The following is a 16,858-nucleotide window of genomic DNA, read 5'->3' as shown; positions in this document are numbered from 1 at the left end:
TTTGGTGAATGATTTATGGGGCTAAACTTGGTAATCCTAGAAAGTCAATATTGTGTAAAGTTGAGAGAAAAGTCTTCACAACGGAAGAAGAAATCACTTTTTTGTCCCGAATCAGGTTAGTCTCACTCTTATACGGGGCTCATTAAATGAAATGAGCAATCAGTTGATTCCCCAGAGGGCCGTAAGGGGGCATTCCCTGGCAAAGATATTATTGAAAGTACTTAGCAATAGGGGAAAATGTGGGGAGGGGTAGAATATGCCCTATCTTCTGAGGCTTTTCGCAAGAGAAAAAAGAACATATTTTTAGCAATCAGTGTGAGGTTCACAGGGACACAAGGAAAGAGAAGTATGTGTGATGCTTGTATAGCTGTGGTGTGCTGTGTCTGTAATGTGTGTGGCACACTGTGTACGCCTGGTGCATCTGTGCCCATCATTTATGTGTGTGTGTGTGGTTATGTGTGTGGTGTTTGTAGTTTGTACTTCCTTTTTGAGGATGCAGTATTGTAACGTATTTATATGTTTGGTTTGCTATGTGTCTAGAGTGTATGTGTGGAGAACATAAGGGGAGTTTGTACCATGTGTTTATGTTGTATGTATGTATGTGGTGCATACGTATGGGTGGTTTGTGTGTGCATTTGGTGTGTATGTATATATGTATTGAAATAAACAGCAGCCCCAGAAGAGGTTCCAATGTGTGATAATGATGGTTGACAAATTGCTTATTCAAAAATACTTTGCAAATCCAATCTCAGGACTTTGGTATCTTTGGGGCACTAGGTATCATATAATCTGATATGGTAAAATCCTGAGGTCTAACCTGACCAGCACATATTGGTGCTGAATTCTGATGGTAAGGGGTTGCCTGATAGGAGACTGCTCCATTCTGATTCTCCACTGAGCTTCCTGCCATAAAGCTTTGCAGCAGTGGCTGCTCTATCCACGGAAACTGAAGATACGGACAGGGGCATGTGGACGTGTAACGAATGATTAGCCTCTGCTTGAGTTGATCTTATCAATAAGCAGATAGTATCTTCCAGCTCTATTAAGATACAGGGGGAAAAAAGGAATTTGTTTTACCTTTGCTTACTCCTTTTCTGACATTCTTCCTTTCTTTTCGTACTGCCGAGTTTCTGACCTATAGCAATCTCCTTCTGCCTGAAAGGCTTCTTTTAGTGTTCCTTACAGGGCAGGTCTACTGGCAATGAATTCTTTCCATTTCTCACTTTGGAGGAATATTATCACGGATTTAGAATTCTGGATTGGCAGGGTTATTTGTTTGTTCTCTGTAGTTTTCAGGTCTTCCATATATTTTTAATCAACAAAAACAATCACAAAAGTAAAATAAATATCAAGGGAAGCACATAATGGAGGTGAATGGGCACTGCTGTGATGGAGCAAGTTATCCTTGGAAGCGGTTTTAAATCAGAGAGGAGTACTGGGTAGTGTTTGGTCAGTTGCCTCTCTACATTATGCTGACATCAACGTGTTTTGCACTCACAGTGGGTGGAGGCAAAACCCTTCAGCAAGAAGAGAAACAACTTCAGCCGGGTATGCAAATGGATAACCGGTTGCCTCCCAAAAAAGGTAGCACTTTATTCTGTTCCATTAAACAGGCTTTCTCTTTCTTAAATATTACATCACAGATTCCATGTGGAAGAATATTTTTGTAATATACATATGGGGTCTTAAAAATGTTCAGAAAAGAAGGTAGAAGAAACCAGTCCTACTATGGTTTTCCACCAGAAAAGCCCTAAATAAAAAGATTCTACATACTCTGGTGGCTTACACTTTATTTTCATTTTTGCACACTTGTCAGTTTATCATTTAGTGGAAAATATCAGAAAAAAACTGGGCTATTTTGGTTCCATCTCCAAGAGAAAGAGAGATAGATCTGTAAGTGGAAGTAAGGCAGGATGAATGTTCTTGAGTCCCTGCGTTCTTGGACATCAACAGCTGAATGTGTACTGAATATTTTTTGAGAGAAGCTGTTTATTTTAGGAAGGGTAGTGTAATGACAATAAAGGATTACTGCTATTGGCTTAGCGTTGTGTCAATGTCATAGGGGACAAAATCCCAGAAAAGGAGATGAGCGATAGATTGTATACTTTTTCAACTTATGAAAAAGTTACTGTATATTAAATTATGTATTTCTTCTTGTATCAACTTTGATACTTAATTATTTTGATTGTTTAAGTTGTCCATTTAATCTGCATTCAAAGTTTATATATATATATATTTTTTTCTATATATTATTCATTACTGCCCTTATGCATTTAATTCCTTTTAGACTCTTGGGGTTTGTTCCTTTGCTCAGTTTCCAAGTGTTTAAATTCTTTCTTTTTTGATAAATATATTTACAGATGCACATTTTACTCTGTCCATGAGTTTGATATGCGGTATTCTTATTACTCAATCCCAAACACTTTAGAATTCCCCCTGTGGTCTTCTTTTTAACTTAAAACTTGTTTAGACATAATTCATGGACTTCCTGGAGCAATGTGGAGGAGAGAAATGAGTAAAACTCAAAAGCATACCCCTAAATGACTAAGACAATGAGCCCTTCTCTGACATGATGACAATGACTTCCCTTTTACCATGTAGAGACTCCTGCAGGTGTGTTTACAAAGTTTCTGATAGCTTTCTAGATCCATTCACTTCCCTAAGATACTGAGTTTAGGCTGCAAATCAAAGGAAGGGCTGGCTGATGATTAAATTTCTCAGGCGTATTCTTTTACCCCCTTCTATTCAGTTCTTAAGTTCATATGGCACAAAATTTCTTGGCAGTCCACTGACAAGATAAGGGGGCAATGTGTTCATCCTCCATTGAACCATGTAAATCTTTGACATCCAAGCATTTTAGGAGAGGGTCTCCTACTATACACTATTGCATCGCTAGGACCTTGTTATTTGATTCCTGTTGTCCCCATATCATGGAAGGCCAAAAATCCCAAGATCAAAAGTCCACAGTGAAACACATCTGACTTCAAGGCCCAACTTATGTTTTGAGGCCCCCATCTTCACTAAGCCCTTGGCCTGACTATTTCATCTTTCCTCTTAGATCACCCATGCTTTTAAAAAAATGGTTTATTTTAAGCATATTTTATCTAATATTCTTATCTTTTAACAACGGAAGCTCAGTTGGCCAGAAAACTAGCCAACTATTTGTTGGGTACTAATGCTTTTTTTCATTTAACAGTTTATCTAAAGAGTATTCCACAATTTTTGGCAGAGATTTTCCTTAGCATTTTTATAGCTGCAAATGACTTTGGTATGGATGGATATATTATAATTTATTTAAATGGTCACTGATTTATAAACATCTAATTTGTTTACAGTCTTTTGCTAGTTCAAACGATTCTATAAGAATGTTGCAAAATGATATAAAATTCAATTCGGTAAGATGATGTAAAATATTTATACATCTAATAAAATAGCTTCCAACATATAAAGCAAAATAGTCTTATGAAAATTATAAAGATACCAAATCCTAAATAAAATATTAACAGAACAAAACAAATCTAAGAATTTATAAAAACATTAAAAAAGCAACCACCAACACTAAGTCAGGTTTATTCTTAAAATAAAAGAGTAACAATGTTAGAAAATGTATATATGTCACTCCACACAAATTAATTGAAAGAGGAAAACTGTATGATTATCTCAATAGATATAAAAAATCTATTTATTTATGATATTAATATTTATTTGCAATAAAAAATTCTTAGTTAACTATGAATGTGCAGTAGACAGAATTCCAAGATGGCACCCAAGCTCCCTGGCCCCTGTTTTATTCTTGGGTGGAACAATGAGCACAGAGGATACAGCCCAAAGCCCAGAGGGTGGAGCCAAGAGCCACAAGAATTATCTCCAGACCTCATGAAAAATCCAACATTGGCCTGGCTGAACTTCAGAACCTTTATGGATCGATGACTCCTTTTCTCCTCTATTTTTCCCACCTTGGAACTGGAATGTCTATAGCTTTATCCTACACCTGTTCCACCATTACGTGGTAAAAGTGTTAGGGGCATATAACTTGTCTCTTTAGTTTCACAAGCCCACAGATAGAAATTGTGCCCTAGGAGGGATTAATCATAGGCGCCTCTTCCACACCTGATTTAGATGATGAGATTTTGGACTTTGTGCTATGAGATTTTGATGAGGTTTTGAACTTGAGCTGATAATGTAATAAGATGAAGAATTTGGGAAGCTTGAAATGGGTGAATATGTTTTGCACGTGAAATGAACATGAGTCTTTAAGGGCCAGATGGTGGACTGTAGTAGGCAGAATTCTAAGTTTTCTCTCAAGATTTCCAGCCCCTGGTGTATACACACTTTCTCCCAGTTATTTAAGCAAACATTAAGCTAGGTGCTGCTTCAAGGGGTTTTGCAGATGTATTATGGTCCCAAATCAGTTAATCTTAAATAGCGAAATTATGTAGTTAGGAGAGATCTAATCACATGAGCCCTTTAAATCTGGTTGTACAGGTCAGAGGCAGAGTAGCTAGATTCAAAGTGTGAGAGGGATTCAACATAAAGTAGGTTCCCATTGCTGATTTTGGAGATGGAGGGGGCCATATAGATTAACTTTGCCTGTTTTTGAACTTCATAAAACTAGATTCCTATAGTATATACTGTCTGGTGTCTAGCTTCTTTAACTGAACATGTTTTTGTTGAAATTCATCCAGATTTATCCAAATTGTTGTGTATAAGTAGTTCTTTCCTTTTATTTCTGAGTAATATGCATTGTATTAACATACCATGATATGTCCATTCTTTCCAAACATTCTGCTATTTTGAATAAATCTACTATAAACATTTCTGTACGTGTTGTTTTGTAGACATATACCTATATTTCTCTTGAAAAAAATGCCATTTGTTGAAAAACACTTTACTTTCCTCCAATGGATTGCATTAGTACATTTATTTTTAAAAAGTTAACCATATATGTGTATCTGTTTCTGGACTCCCTACTTTCTTCCATCAATGAACTTGTTTGGTTGTACACCAACTGATTACTCTAGCTTATATCAATAAGTAATTACATTTTTTTAAAATGCCATTTTTTTCTCTGCATTGGGCATATATAAGTCTTTCAACCAGAGTATTTTTAAAATGTTGGAAAAGGAATAGTTTTCTTGACAGAAAATGTCTTTGTTGTAATTAGGGGGACTTATGTCCAAGAGTAACACAGGGTATTTATAAAGGGTCTTTTAAAAAATAGACTTGAGCCAAAGAACTTGAAAGATTGGCTTGATTTTCTTGGAACTTCTAGCTGGAATTACAATTTTAAGGAGAATATGGTATTATTATATCAGTCTCACATCTTATTATTATATAATAATTATCAAAGGTCATTAAGTACAATAAAATTTTAAATTAATATCTACGGCTCCAAATTTCTGAATGTCCCTCCTATAGTTAAAGTATGTTTTTATCTCAGCTGTGTCAACAATTGCGACTTTCTGTTTTACTTTGTAGTTCCAGGTTTCTGTTCCTTTCGCTATGGATTGTCTTTCCTTGTGCACTGTTGTAATGTTATAATAACAGCACAGCGTGCGTGCCTGAACCTCACAATGGTAGTCATGGTGAATAGCACAGATCCACATGGTTTGCCCAACACCTCCACAAAGAAGCTCCTGGATAATATAAAGGTACATCAATAATTTTCCCCACAGTCAAATGTTTAAAAGCCTGTCTTGCTAACTAATTTGTGTAGATATGGAATTGTACTGATATGATACTATATTTGAAAAAGAAGCTCAAGTCTTCATCTACCTTGCCAGGAGTGACCTAAATAAAATGTCCCATGATTAAAGTATGCCTCAATATTTCTGAAGGGCTTGTTGTGTAAATCCTTCTATGTGAGAGAGAATAAAACCCAAGAGTTAGGGCTTCTTTACAATCAAGAAATTTGGACAAGAGAAAAAAAAGGGAAAGCATTTTAAATTAGGAGTGGAAGGTGAAGACACATTACATTTTTTAAGTTTTTGACATGCAGGATATTTAAATGTTTCATTAATTTCATCTCTGGAAGATAATCAGTTGTTATCTACCAGAAGATGTAGATGCAGGAAAAAATAAAAACAAGATAGGTAATGTCAGTAAAGAGATGGAAACTATAAAAAGAATGAAAAAGCAATACTAGAAATCAAGGAAATTATAACAAAGAATGCTTTTGAGGGGCTCATCAGTAGACTCCACACTACTGAGGAAATAATTAGTGAACATGAACATGGGTCAATAGAAACTCCCAAAGTTGAAATGCAAAGAGAAAGAGAATTTTAAAAAATTAACAGATCTTTCCCAAATTGTAGACAGTATCAAATGGTGTAACATGTGCATGACCAGAATGCCAGAGAGAATAGGAAACAAGAAATATTTTTTTCAAAAATTGGCTGAGAACTTTCCATAATTAATGACAAACATCAAACCACAGATCCAAGAAGCTCAGAGAACACCAAACAAGATAAATAGCAAAAACAAAAACAAAGAAAAGCCACCTAGGCATACCATATTTAAATTGCAGAAAACCAAGACAAAAAGAACATTTCAATAAAACCTGAGGAAGAAAATACCTACAGAGGAACAAGTATAAGAATTACAGCAGACTTCTTATCAGAAACCATGCAAATAAGGAGAGAAAAGTGAACTTTTTAAGGTGTTGAAAGAAAGAAAACCCCTGCCAACCTAGAATTCTGTATTCAATAAAATTATTGACAAAATTGAAAGACTGTAAAATTTCAAGCTGTAGGTGTAACTTGAGAAAGCCTTTATTGTCTTTCAATTTTTGTCCTTCAATTTTCCCTTCATATATACGAATTTACTGCCAGCAGGCTTACCACAAAAGAAAAGTTAAAAGATGGTAGATTTTAATCCAACTATATTGATAATCACTTTAAATGTGAATGTTCTAAACACACCAGTTAAAAGACAGAAATTGTTAGAACTGATAACAAATAAAGATCCTCAAATATTCTATCTACAAGAAATCCTGTTAAAATATAAAGACTCAGATAAGTTAGAAGTAAAGGGATGAAGAAAGATGTAAACTATGCAACCATGAAAACACAAATCAAAAGAAAACTGAAGTAGCTATATTAATTTTAGACAAAGCAGAGTTTATAGCAATGAAGATAACCAGAGATAAAGAGGGCATTACCCAATGATAAAAAGAGTGAATTCTCCAAAAACAAATGATTCTAAACATGTGTATCCCTAACAACAGAGCAGCAAAATATAGGGGGCAAAAACTGTGAGAACTGAAAGGAAGAATAGAAAAATACATACTTGGTAACTGTTTTCTATTTGTTAAATCTGTTCTTTGTTAATTTTTTTTTTCATTCACATTTTGCCTTCTCTGGGTTTAACTGAGCATTTTATATGACTGAATTTTATCTCCTCTCTTGATATATCATTTATACCTGAAAAAAACTATTTTAATAGCTTCCATAGGTTTTATAATATACATTTGTAATAATACAAATCTACCTCCAAATAACACTATACTATTTCATGTATCATGAAGGCATCTCGTAACAGAATATTTCCAATTCCTCTCTCCCATCTCTGTGACTACTGTTATTCATTTTATGTATCTATATGTTATAAATACTCAAAACATTCCTTCAACAAAAAGTTATCTTTTAGATCAATTCAAAATAAAATATTTTCCACTTTCATTTATTCTTTTTTAAATTTTTTGTTTATTTATTTATTTTTTAATGGCATGAAGGGCATGATAGTTTATTTTTAAAAATTGTACCACACTGATCATAATGACCAGCATACACATGATAATGGCATTTATTCTTTTCTAATGGTCTTACTTCTTAAATGTAGATCCACATTTTTTAGCTATATCACTTTTCTTCTGCCTGAAGAACTTCTCTTAACATTTTTTTGTGGGTTGTGCTTTTGTTGTTGCATATAAGAAATCTTTGCATAACCCAAGATCAAAAAAAATTTTCTGTGTTTTAGAAGTTTTATAATTTTTCATTTTACTGTTAAATCTATGATTCATTTTGAATTACTTTTTGTACATGTTGCATTAAATATCTTTTTTTACATATGGATATACAATTTTTTTCAGCCCAATTTGTTGAGAAAACTTTTCTTTCTCCACTGAATTGCCTCTAAATGTTCATTGAAAATTAGTAGTTGGAGGTGTAACACTACCTACTGCTAATTTTAAGACTTACACAGAGTTATAGTAATAAAGACAGTGTAGAATTAGTGTAAAGACAGAAAATAGATCAATGAAATATAATAGAGAGACTGACACACATATGAACAACTGATTTTTCAAGATATGCAAAAGAACAAACATAAAACTGAACTTCATCAGAATTTAAAATACTGTTAAGATAATGAAAAAACAAGCCAGTGACAGGGGCACATATTTGCTAATCATATCTTATAAACAACTTCTATCAACACTCAATTAAAAAACACAACCCAATACAAAAAATGGAAAAAAAGATGTGAACAGCTATTTCACCAAAGGAGATACACAGAGGAAAAATACTCACATGAAAAGATGCTGTATATCATTTGACATTGGAGACAAACATCAACTACAAAGATAAATTACTGCACACTGATTCGAATGGCTAAAATTGTAATGATTGCAAATATAAAGTGTGTGCAGGAATGTGGAGGAACTAGAATTCTCCTACAGTCCTGGTGAGAATGCAATGTGGTACAACCACTTTGGAATACACTTTGTCATTTCATAAAAAAATTAAGCATATGCCTACCATATGAGACAGCCATTCCACTGCTAGTTATTTACTGAAGAGAAATAAAAGCATATGTCCATTCAGAGACTTGTACATAAATGTTCTATAAACATTTTTGTCTAGCTTTATTTCTGATAGCCAAAAAACTGGAAATAACCTAAATGTCCATCAGTAGGTGAATCATTGAACAAACTATGGCACATCCATAAAATGGAGTACTACTTAGCAGTATAATGGAATGAACTACTGACACAAAGAACAACATAGATAAAACTGAAGATAATTATGCCAAGTGAAATAAGCTAGACAATAAAAAAGAGTACATACCATAGGATTCCCTTAATATAAAACTTCTAGAAAATGAAAACTAAGTTACAGCGACAGGCAGCAGATCAGTGGTGGGGGAGGGCAGGAGGGAGGAATTACAAAAAAAATAGGAGGAAGTTTTTGGAGATAAAGAATATGTTCACTGTCTTAATTGTGGTGATAGCTTCACAAATATATATATAGATACAGTTTATTGTGTCAATTATCTATTTTACATAAAATCTATTCTGTATGAAATCTATTTTGTATAAAATCTATTTTATATAAAGTGTTTTGAATTATATTCTTAAATATTTATGATATTCCAGTGCTTTGGTTTAAATACTGAGAACCTCATATTCTAGAGAAATGGCTACTCACAGGAGTTGTATTTTAGAGCCTTCACTGTGGCTCTAAAAGAGGAGGGAGCTCTTGAGCTATAGAGCTTGAAAGATTTCTCTAGCACATGCATCAGCCCGCCACCCCATGAAACCTTTTGCCATCCCATGAAATTTCCTGTCACAATTCAGTTTACTGCTACATAAGGTACTACATTTAAAAATGAAGAAATAGAATACATAATTATTCTAAATAGAAAAACACACCAGAAAATTATTCCACAAAGCAGATCTAAATTGTAGTCTAACATTACAAAATAACCTAAAAATTAGTAAAGCAATTATAGCTATGGAAGGAACACCATAGTGCAGTACCTACAATAACTCAAAGTAGACATGGCCAGACCACAAGAGGCTTTGCTTGGAGAGCAGATGAATGAAAAAAGGAAATTGACAGGAAAGGAATATGAAAAAGTCAGAACAAACATTTTAGAAAAAAAGACGAAATAACAAGAAAAACACGGAAGAACAGACACACACAGATATTTTACCACAGTAAGAAACACTGATTATAGAAAAGAAGATGACAAAGAAGGTAGATGAGGAATATTCTGTAGGCAGTCTTCCCTCTTCCATCAAAGTAAAGGAGATTGTGTCATTATTCTTTTTTAAGTGTACCAACCTGACAGTTAGAAATTCTACCATAATTTTAAAGTATATATTCTTTTATTACTAATGGGATTACACATTTGTATATTTCTGTGACCTATGTTTATTGATCATTTCCATTTTGTTCTCTTATAAATTATCTATCGATACCTGGATACATTTTCCTTACTGAGGTATTATATATTTCTTATTCATTTATATGACCCATACAAATGAGTATATATATTTATTTCTAAGATTTACTTAGAGTCATTTATACATTTATATGTGGAGTACTTTGTTCAATGGCAACTAGTTAATGCACTGTATAGAAAAATATAAACTGAGGATTTATCTTTCTGGTGTGAGTAGTTTCAGTATGAGCTCAGGGGATTTAAACCAATTCTGGTGAACTTTTTTTATTTTCTACATTCTGCTGTGGAGAGTGATGGCTTTAAGCCATAAGAAAAACTATCCAAGATTTTGAGTGATGTGTTCACATGCACAGGGAGAGTTGAACAAATGCCTGCTGGCCCACCTGATATGGGTAAGGGTGAGTATTGACTTCCTTGGTGCTTCCTGTGATTAAAAACAAGAAAAACAAAACAAAACAAAACCTGGCTGAGCATTCTGCTTCATCTTCTGTGTAGCCTCCTTCCCCTCAGTGGAAAAGATCTGGAACTTCCCTGGCACCCAGGCTACTATATGGATGTGCCTCACTGGTTATTATTTGGTATTCTCAGAGAGTCACTCCTACCAGATTTTTCCATGGAAGTCCTTTTCCATCCAAGAGAAATATTACACTCTAGAGGCCACAGCTATAGGGTGACAGTGACTTGAAAAGGAGAGAAAAAAGAGGAATGGAGGGATAATAGTGATGACAACAAACATATGGATTCCTACCTATTTTATTTAATATTCAACCAAAAATAACATCCAGCACATTCACTGTTTATTCAGGAAACTCTTCGTTATTTAATATGTTCCTCCTAATTATGCAAGTAACAGAGAAAGTTTAGAAAATGCCACTATCTTAGACACTTCCAAATAAACTTTATCCTGTCCTCCTCTACTACCATTAAGATTTCTTCCTGTTAAGTGGGTCCAAAAACTTGTGCAACCTCGTCCCTCATAGTCTCAACAATAAATTCAATATTAGGATTTTCTTTTATCATTCTTTTTTTTTTTTTTTTTTTTTTTTGAGATGGAATCTCACTCTGTCGCCCAGACTGGAGTGCAGTGGCGCGATCTTGGTCACTGCAAGCTCCACCTCCCAGGTTCACGCCATTCTCCTGCCTCAGCCTCCCGAGTAGCTGGGACTACAGGTGCCTGCAACCACGCCCGGCTAATTTTTTGTATTTTTAGTAGAGATGGGGTTTTCTAGTAGAGACGGGGTTTCACTGTGTTAGCCAGGATGGTCTCGATCTCCTGACCTCGTGATCTGCCCGCCTCGGCCTCCCGAAGTGCTGGGATTACAGGCGTGAGCCACCGCGCCCGGCCATCATTCTTTAATAATGTAAAAAGAAACAATAGAAGGCCCTCTAACCTAGGAATGGACTAACAAATACATTTCTGGAAAAAATATGCCACATCAGAACCAAGTGAAGGAAGAGAAATGGCCTTTTTCTTTTTATTGTTCTGTGCAGTTGTTTTCACAGTTCAGTCTGAGAATTCTTCATGGTTTTATCTTCTCTCTTTCATGACTTTGCTCTCTGGGAGCAATATGTATATGGGGAAAAGTGATTTTGCAAATGAGCTTAAATTAATGGAGGAGTTAGAGAAAGCAAACAGGGAAGAGGAAATTCACAACTGCAGTATGAGTAGTACTATGAAGTACAGGAAATTAACTATTTAAATGTATGTATGCTACACAGGAGGAGTTTACATGCAGTTTAGCAACATTCAAGAAACAAGCATTAAATGTCTATGCTGTGAAAGGTACTGGAGGGAGGTACAGATGGTGTCCTTGGCTGTGAGGACTTTACATTACTCCAATGATAAAATGTAAATATGTACAGAAAATGGTGTGATCGAAGAATAAAGAAGGTCCTGTGATAAAGAATACTAGTAAGAGGGGAGCTGCTTTCCATGAGGTGAGCCAGAACAGTTTCCCTGAATCCCTAAATGTCACAGTAAATTTCTGATATGCAGAGTGATTCGACATGTCCCCCCTTGTCTTTTAGAACCCTGTGTATAATTGGAGCCCAGATATCCAGGGAATCATCTTGAGTTCCACCTCCTATGGTGTCATCATCATCCAAGTTCCTGTTGGATACTTCTCTGGAATATATTCTACAAAGAAAATGATTGGCTTTGCATTATGCCTCAGCTCTGTGTTAAGCCTGCTCATCCCACCAGCAGCTGGAATTGGAGTAGCTTGGGTCATTGTATGTCGAGCAGTTCAGGGAGCAGCCCAGGTATTAAAATAATGCTAAAACTGAACAGAGTTTAAATTCACAGGAAGTATTAGAGATTAAATGTCAAACCTTTCTCATTTCAGGGGATAGTTGCAACAGCCCAGTTTGAAATATATGTCAAATGGGCTCCTCCCCTGGAGCGAGGCCGACTTACTTCTATGAGTACATCAGGTAAAGAATTAAAGCCTAGAATGTTTGAATCCTATCTTCATCTCATTGTATTACATTCTTCCCTAGAGACATAAGAAATGTGTGTTTTGAATGGTCAAGGGCTTTGGAAATCATCTGTTTCAGCATTCTTGCTATGAAGATGAGAGAATTGTATAGAATGGAGAAGAGGCATCCTTATCTCAAACAACAGAGAAAAAGAGAGAAAAGAATATTTTTATTATTTTCTTCTGATGTTTGTGTTATGATACACAAATTTATTTCACAGGAAATTGTTCATTGCTACAGTGAGGCTACATTATCTCTGCTTTCAGATGCCTGCATTAATTAGGGGTGTTCTTTGTACCTACTGATTAGGGTTTTTGCTGGGACCCTTTATTGTCCTACTTGTGACTGGAGTTATCTGTGAATCTCTGGGCTGGCCCATGGTCTTCTATATTTTTGGTGAGTCTCTTTCTGTAAAATCCTAGTTATTATTCAGAATCTAAAAAAATTTAAACATTAAAACCCAATATAATGTAATAATTCATATAAAGTTAATATTAAAAATCATGAACTCCACTGAGTGAAAGAGAGAAGTCAATACACATTAAGTTCCTATCACAAGCAAGGTATTATGCTTAGGACTATACATGTATTTTTGTACATAACTTTTATAATTCTATAATGTAGGCGATATAGATGCATATGCTTTTATGTGAAACTCTCCAGGAAAAGGATGATCAGAGTAAATAAGTTTACAGATTTCAGAAATATGTTACTTTTTATACTTAACATTCAAAGCATGATGTGGAGCACTACCACATAATCAAACACATTAATTTATACAGTAAAAAATGAAATCTGTGCAAACTAGAACACACAAAAAAACTATAAAGAAATAAGGTTTACAAATAAGTGATAAAATCACTTTCGGCTCTCTGATCTTGGTTTCAGGTTTGTGAATAAGAAAATGTGGATAGGTTCTATTATGCCCATTTGATACGTGAGGAAACTTCAAAAGGCTTAGGTAACTTGATCAAAGTCATATACTTAAGGCAAAATTGGAAGAATTTATTTACAAAGTGATCACTTAAAAAGGTAGGTATGAGATGCGGTGAAATTCTAGGAATAGTCCAGTTACCTGGGGCTAGCGATACAGGAGCTCGGAACATCTAGCATCCCCAGGTCCAAAGGCATCAAGGAAGGAAGTAGTTATCAGAATCCATTAGGAGAGCCCTATAGAGCAGGATGCCTTCAAAGAACTCATGATTTTTCATAAAAGGACACATAGATTGAGGCAATCATAAGACAGAGCTAACCAGGGTTTGAAAAGACACCTTGATCTCACTCAATTCTCTCCCTCTCATCTCTGCCGGGAATTTCTGTTGGCCAAATCCAGGTGGAAGCAGAGGACATGGGGGCCTACTGATGTTCATTCACATCAGCCATCTGTAGCCAAAGTAAGGTGAAGAAGGATGAGGAGTACATCTAGGGGGACAAACAGAAGACATCCAATACATACAGTGAGCAGATGGCAGAGGCATAATCTGAAAACATGTCTTCCATCCTCAAAATTCCATTGCTGTTAATGACTGTGTTAGTCTTCAGTAGTAGACAATGGTCAGCATAGTGATGGAACTTATGTTTCAGCCCCTTATCAGGAAAGGGGCTGAAAAAACTGAGAATGTCTAGCCTGAAGAAGAGAAAACTTGAGAGAACATACCTTGTAGGACTTTATATAAATAAAATGCAGACCTGTTTTGAATTACAAAACTAACCCAAATATACAGAAATTACGGGGGAGCAGGGGAGCAGGGGTGAGGTTTCAGCTCCGTATAAGGAAAACTTTTGAATAACTAATGCTGCCCAACATTGTTGATCAAGGGTTGAATGACATCTAATATTTATGTTGTATTTCTATGATAAGATCATGTACAGCAATGTATGCCACTTACAGTTATCATGGGTGGCTTCATGAAACTCAAACGAAGGTGTTACACAACTACACATTGTACTATGATAATAGCTTTACTGTGAAGTCCCTCACATGTTTTTTCCTTATCACTAAGAATTGAGGAAAAGGGATTAGATGATAGCTGTTTAGGAATTTAGGTATCTGCCTCCCACAACCTTTTTACTATAAATTACATGATGTCCACGTATGTCAAATGACCTGTTTGTTAGTGTCAGAGGGAAAACTAAAACCAAGATTGTTTTAAAATTCCATTGGAATATTCTTGCCAATAAAGTTGAACAAATCTGAATAGATACTGTTTTAAAGAATATGACAATAACTGTATTTAAGCAGCTGATAATTGCTGGAGATTACCAAATAGAGTAAATTGAGTCACAGACTTATATTTGCACTTAAAATGGCCTGGCCAGCTGGGCACAGTGGCTCACACCTGTAATCCCAGCACTTTGGGTTGCTGAGGTGGGTGGATAACCTAAAGTCAGGAGTTCGGGACCAGCCTGGCCAACATGGTGAAACCCCATCTCTACTAAAAATACAAAAAATTAGCTGGGCGTGGTGGCAGGCACCTGTAATCCCAGCTACTCGGGAGGCTGAGGCAGGAGAATCACTTGAATCCGGGAGGCAGAGTTTGCAGTGAGCCAAGATCGTGCCATTGCACTCCAGCCTAGGCAACAAGAGTGAAACTCCGTCTCAAAAAAAAAAAAAAAAAAAAAAATGGCCTGGCCATCCTGCTATATTTGTCTCCTAAAGACTATTTCAAACTTCTTAACTCTTCTCAAATCTCTAAAATGATTCCCTTTCCCTGTCTTCTGTCTCAAGTAACCTCCCTTTGACCATTGAAATCATTGCATAATCTGTCTGTACCCATTGCCTACATTTCCTAGCATCTCACGCTCTCCTTAACTCACATCTGACTAGTGTATGTGGCATCAAACACAGCTATTGCCAAGATCACTTATGGCTTCTGTCACCGCTGCCCTGAGGCCCAGGCCAGAGGGCGCTTGCCCTAGATTCCACACTGTGGATAGCCCATTCTAGCCCCTCTCTAGCTAGGCTGTCTTCATAGGGCAGGTGCCAAGACAGTAGGCTCAGTAGAGCCCATGGCTCTGCTTCTAATCATCATGCCTGGAATGTCTTGCTTAAATAGAACCAAGGCTATTGGTTATATTGGAAAAGACCAGCAGGGCTCTTCCCAACATCCATTGAACTGGGGAGTGACCAAGGGAGGTAGGAGGCACTATTTGCATAAGATATGAATGGTGCACAATGGGGAAGGCAAGAGTTTCCACATATATCCATTCAAAGTACCTAGTGAGGTGGGAATGGGTCTGGGTAGGAATAGGTCAAGCTTCAGTCTAGTCGCCAGAGATTTGTGTTCAGAATTCTGAATTTAAACATGACTCTTCAGGTCATTTTTTTCCCTTTGGCTTCTTTCAAAATTGTCTTTGATTTACTGAAGTTGAATATTATATTGTAACCGAAAATCAAGTTAGTTGCTTACCACATGTAGTGTCCAATTAACAAGAGTGGGGTCTGGTACAAGAAAAGTGGATTTATTCCAAAGCTAGCTTGGGGAAGGGACACAAAATTTCTTGCTTTTAACTGTGCTGTTTCACCTTTGGAGCTGAAGTGGCAAAAAAATAAAAAAAGTAAGCATTTTCATATGGTAGGGGAGGAAATGAGCAAGGGCAGGGGTCCCCTTGCTACCGGGCAGTTATCTACTGCACAGATGAGGTAGCACTTACATGGACAGAAGTAGATTGAAAAAGTGACCAAAAAGGGCATGTTTTCAATATGCTCTCCAGGTGGAAGAAAGTTCCAAGACCACTCCTGGAGAGTGGAAGTTCCGAGGCCACGCCCTAGAGATGAAAGTTCCCTGGCAATTTGGTCTGCAAATTGACTGTCAGCTCTGGAGGAGAGCTGTGTCTTGAAGCATGTAGTTAGGAGAATTTTTCCTATAGCGAATGTCTGGTGAGGGGAGGAGGTGAAACGTTGTATTTGCATTTCTGAAGGGCTAAGTTGGAAATGAGGAGCAAGAGGAAAAGGGGAAAGGGGAAAAGAAGAGAAAGCTTTAAAAAATAGTAATTCGTCTCAAAAAACAAAAAATAGTAATTCATTCCCGTTTTCTTAAAAAACCGGGGTCATTTGGTTACAACATGTCAGGTTGTAACTTTTTTTTTTTTTTATTCTTGGCATTCTCTGGGCTTCCTATATCTGTGGTTTGAGGTTTATTATTAATTTTAAGAAATTCTCAGTAATTATTGCTTTAAATATTTTTTCTAATTT

The 16,858-nt window shown here is 36.0% G+C and overlaps 1 protein-coding gene across 8 annotated transcripts in view; it reads left to right on the top strand.

The window, feature by feature from the left end:
- The window catches only part of SLC17A1 (solute carrier family 17 member 1), a 166,351-nt gene continuing 149,493 nt past the window's right edge, over positions 1–16,858 (top strand). For 5 of the 8 annotated variants that reach the window (XR_010157586.1, XR_010157585.1, XR_001718323.4 and 2 more), the window contains exons 1-6: positions 25–115; positions 1,501–1,584; positions 5,479–5,651; positions 12,214–12,447; positions 12,531–12,618; positions 12,973–13,059. Coding sequence is in view for 4 of the 8 variants with exons in the window: in XM_518283.7 (XP_518283.3) it covers positions 1,551–1,584; positions 5,479–5,651; positions 12,214–12,447; positions 12,531–12,618; positions 12,973–13,059 (616 nt within the window). In the remaining 4 variants the exon portion in view is untranslated. Of the gene's footprint in view, positions 116–1,500; positions 1,585–5,478; positions 5,652–12,213; positions 12,448–12,530; positions 12,619–12,972; positions 13,060–16,858 lie in introns of all 8 variants that reach the window. The other 3 variants (XR_010157588.1, XM_009450623.5, XM_016955016.3) reach the window with 2 other exon arrangements.

Source organism: Pan troglodytes, chromosome 5 (assembly GCF_028858775.2).
Source record: "Pan troglodytes isolate AG18354 chromosome 5, NHGRI_mPanTro3-v2.0_pri, whole genome shotgun sequence".
Lineage (NCBI taxonomy): Eukaryota > Metazoa > Chordata > Mammalia > Primates > Hominidae > Pan > Pan troglodytes.
This window is presented reverse-complemented; position numbering and strand designations above follow the sequence as displayed.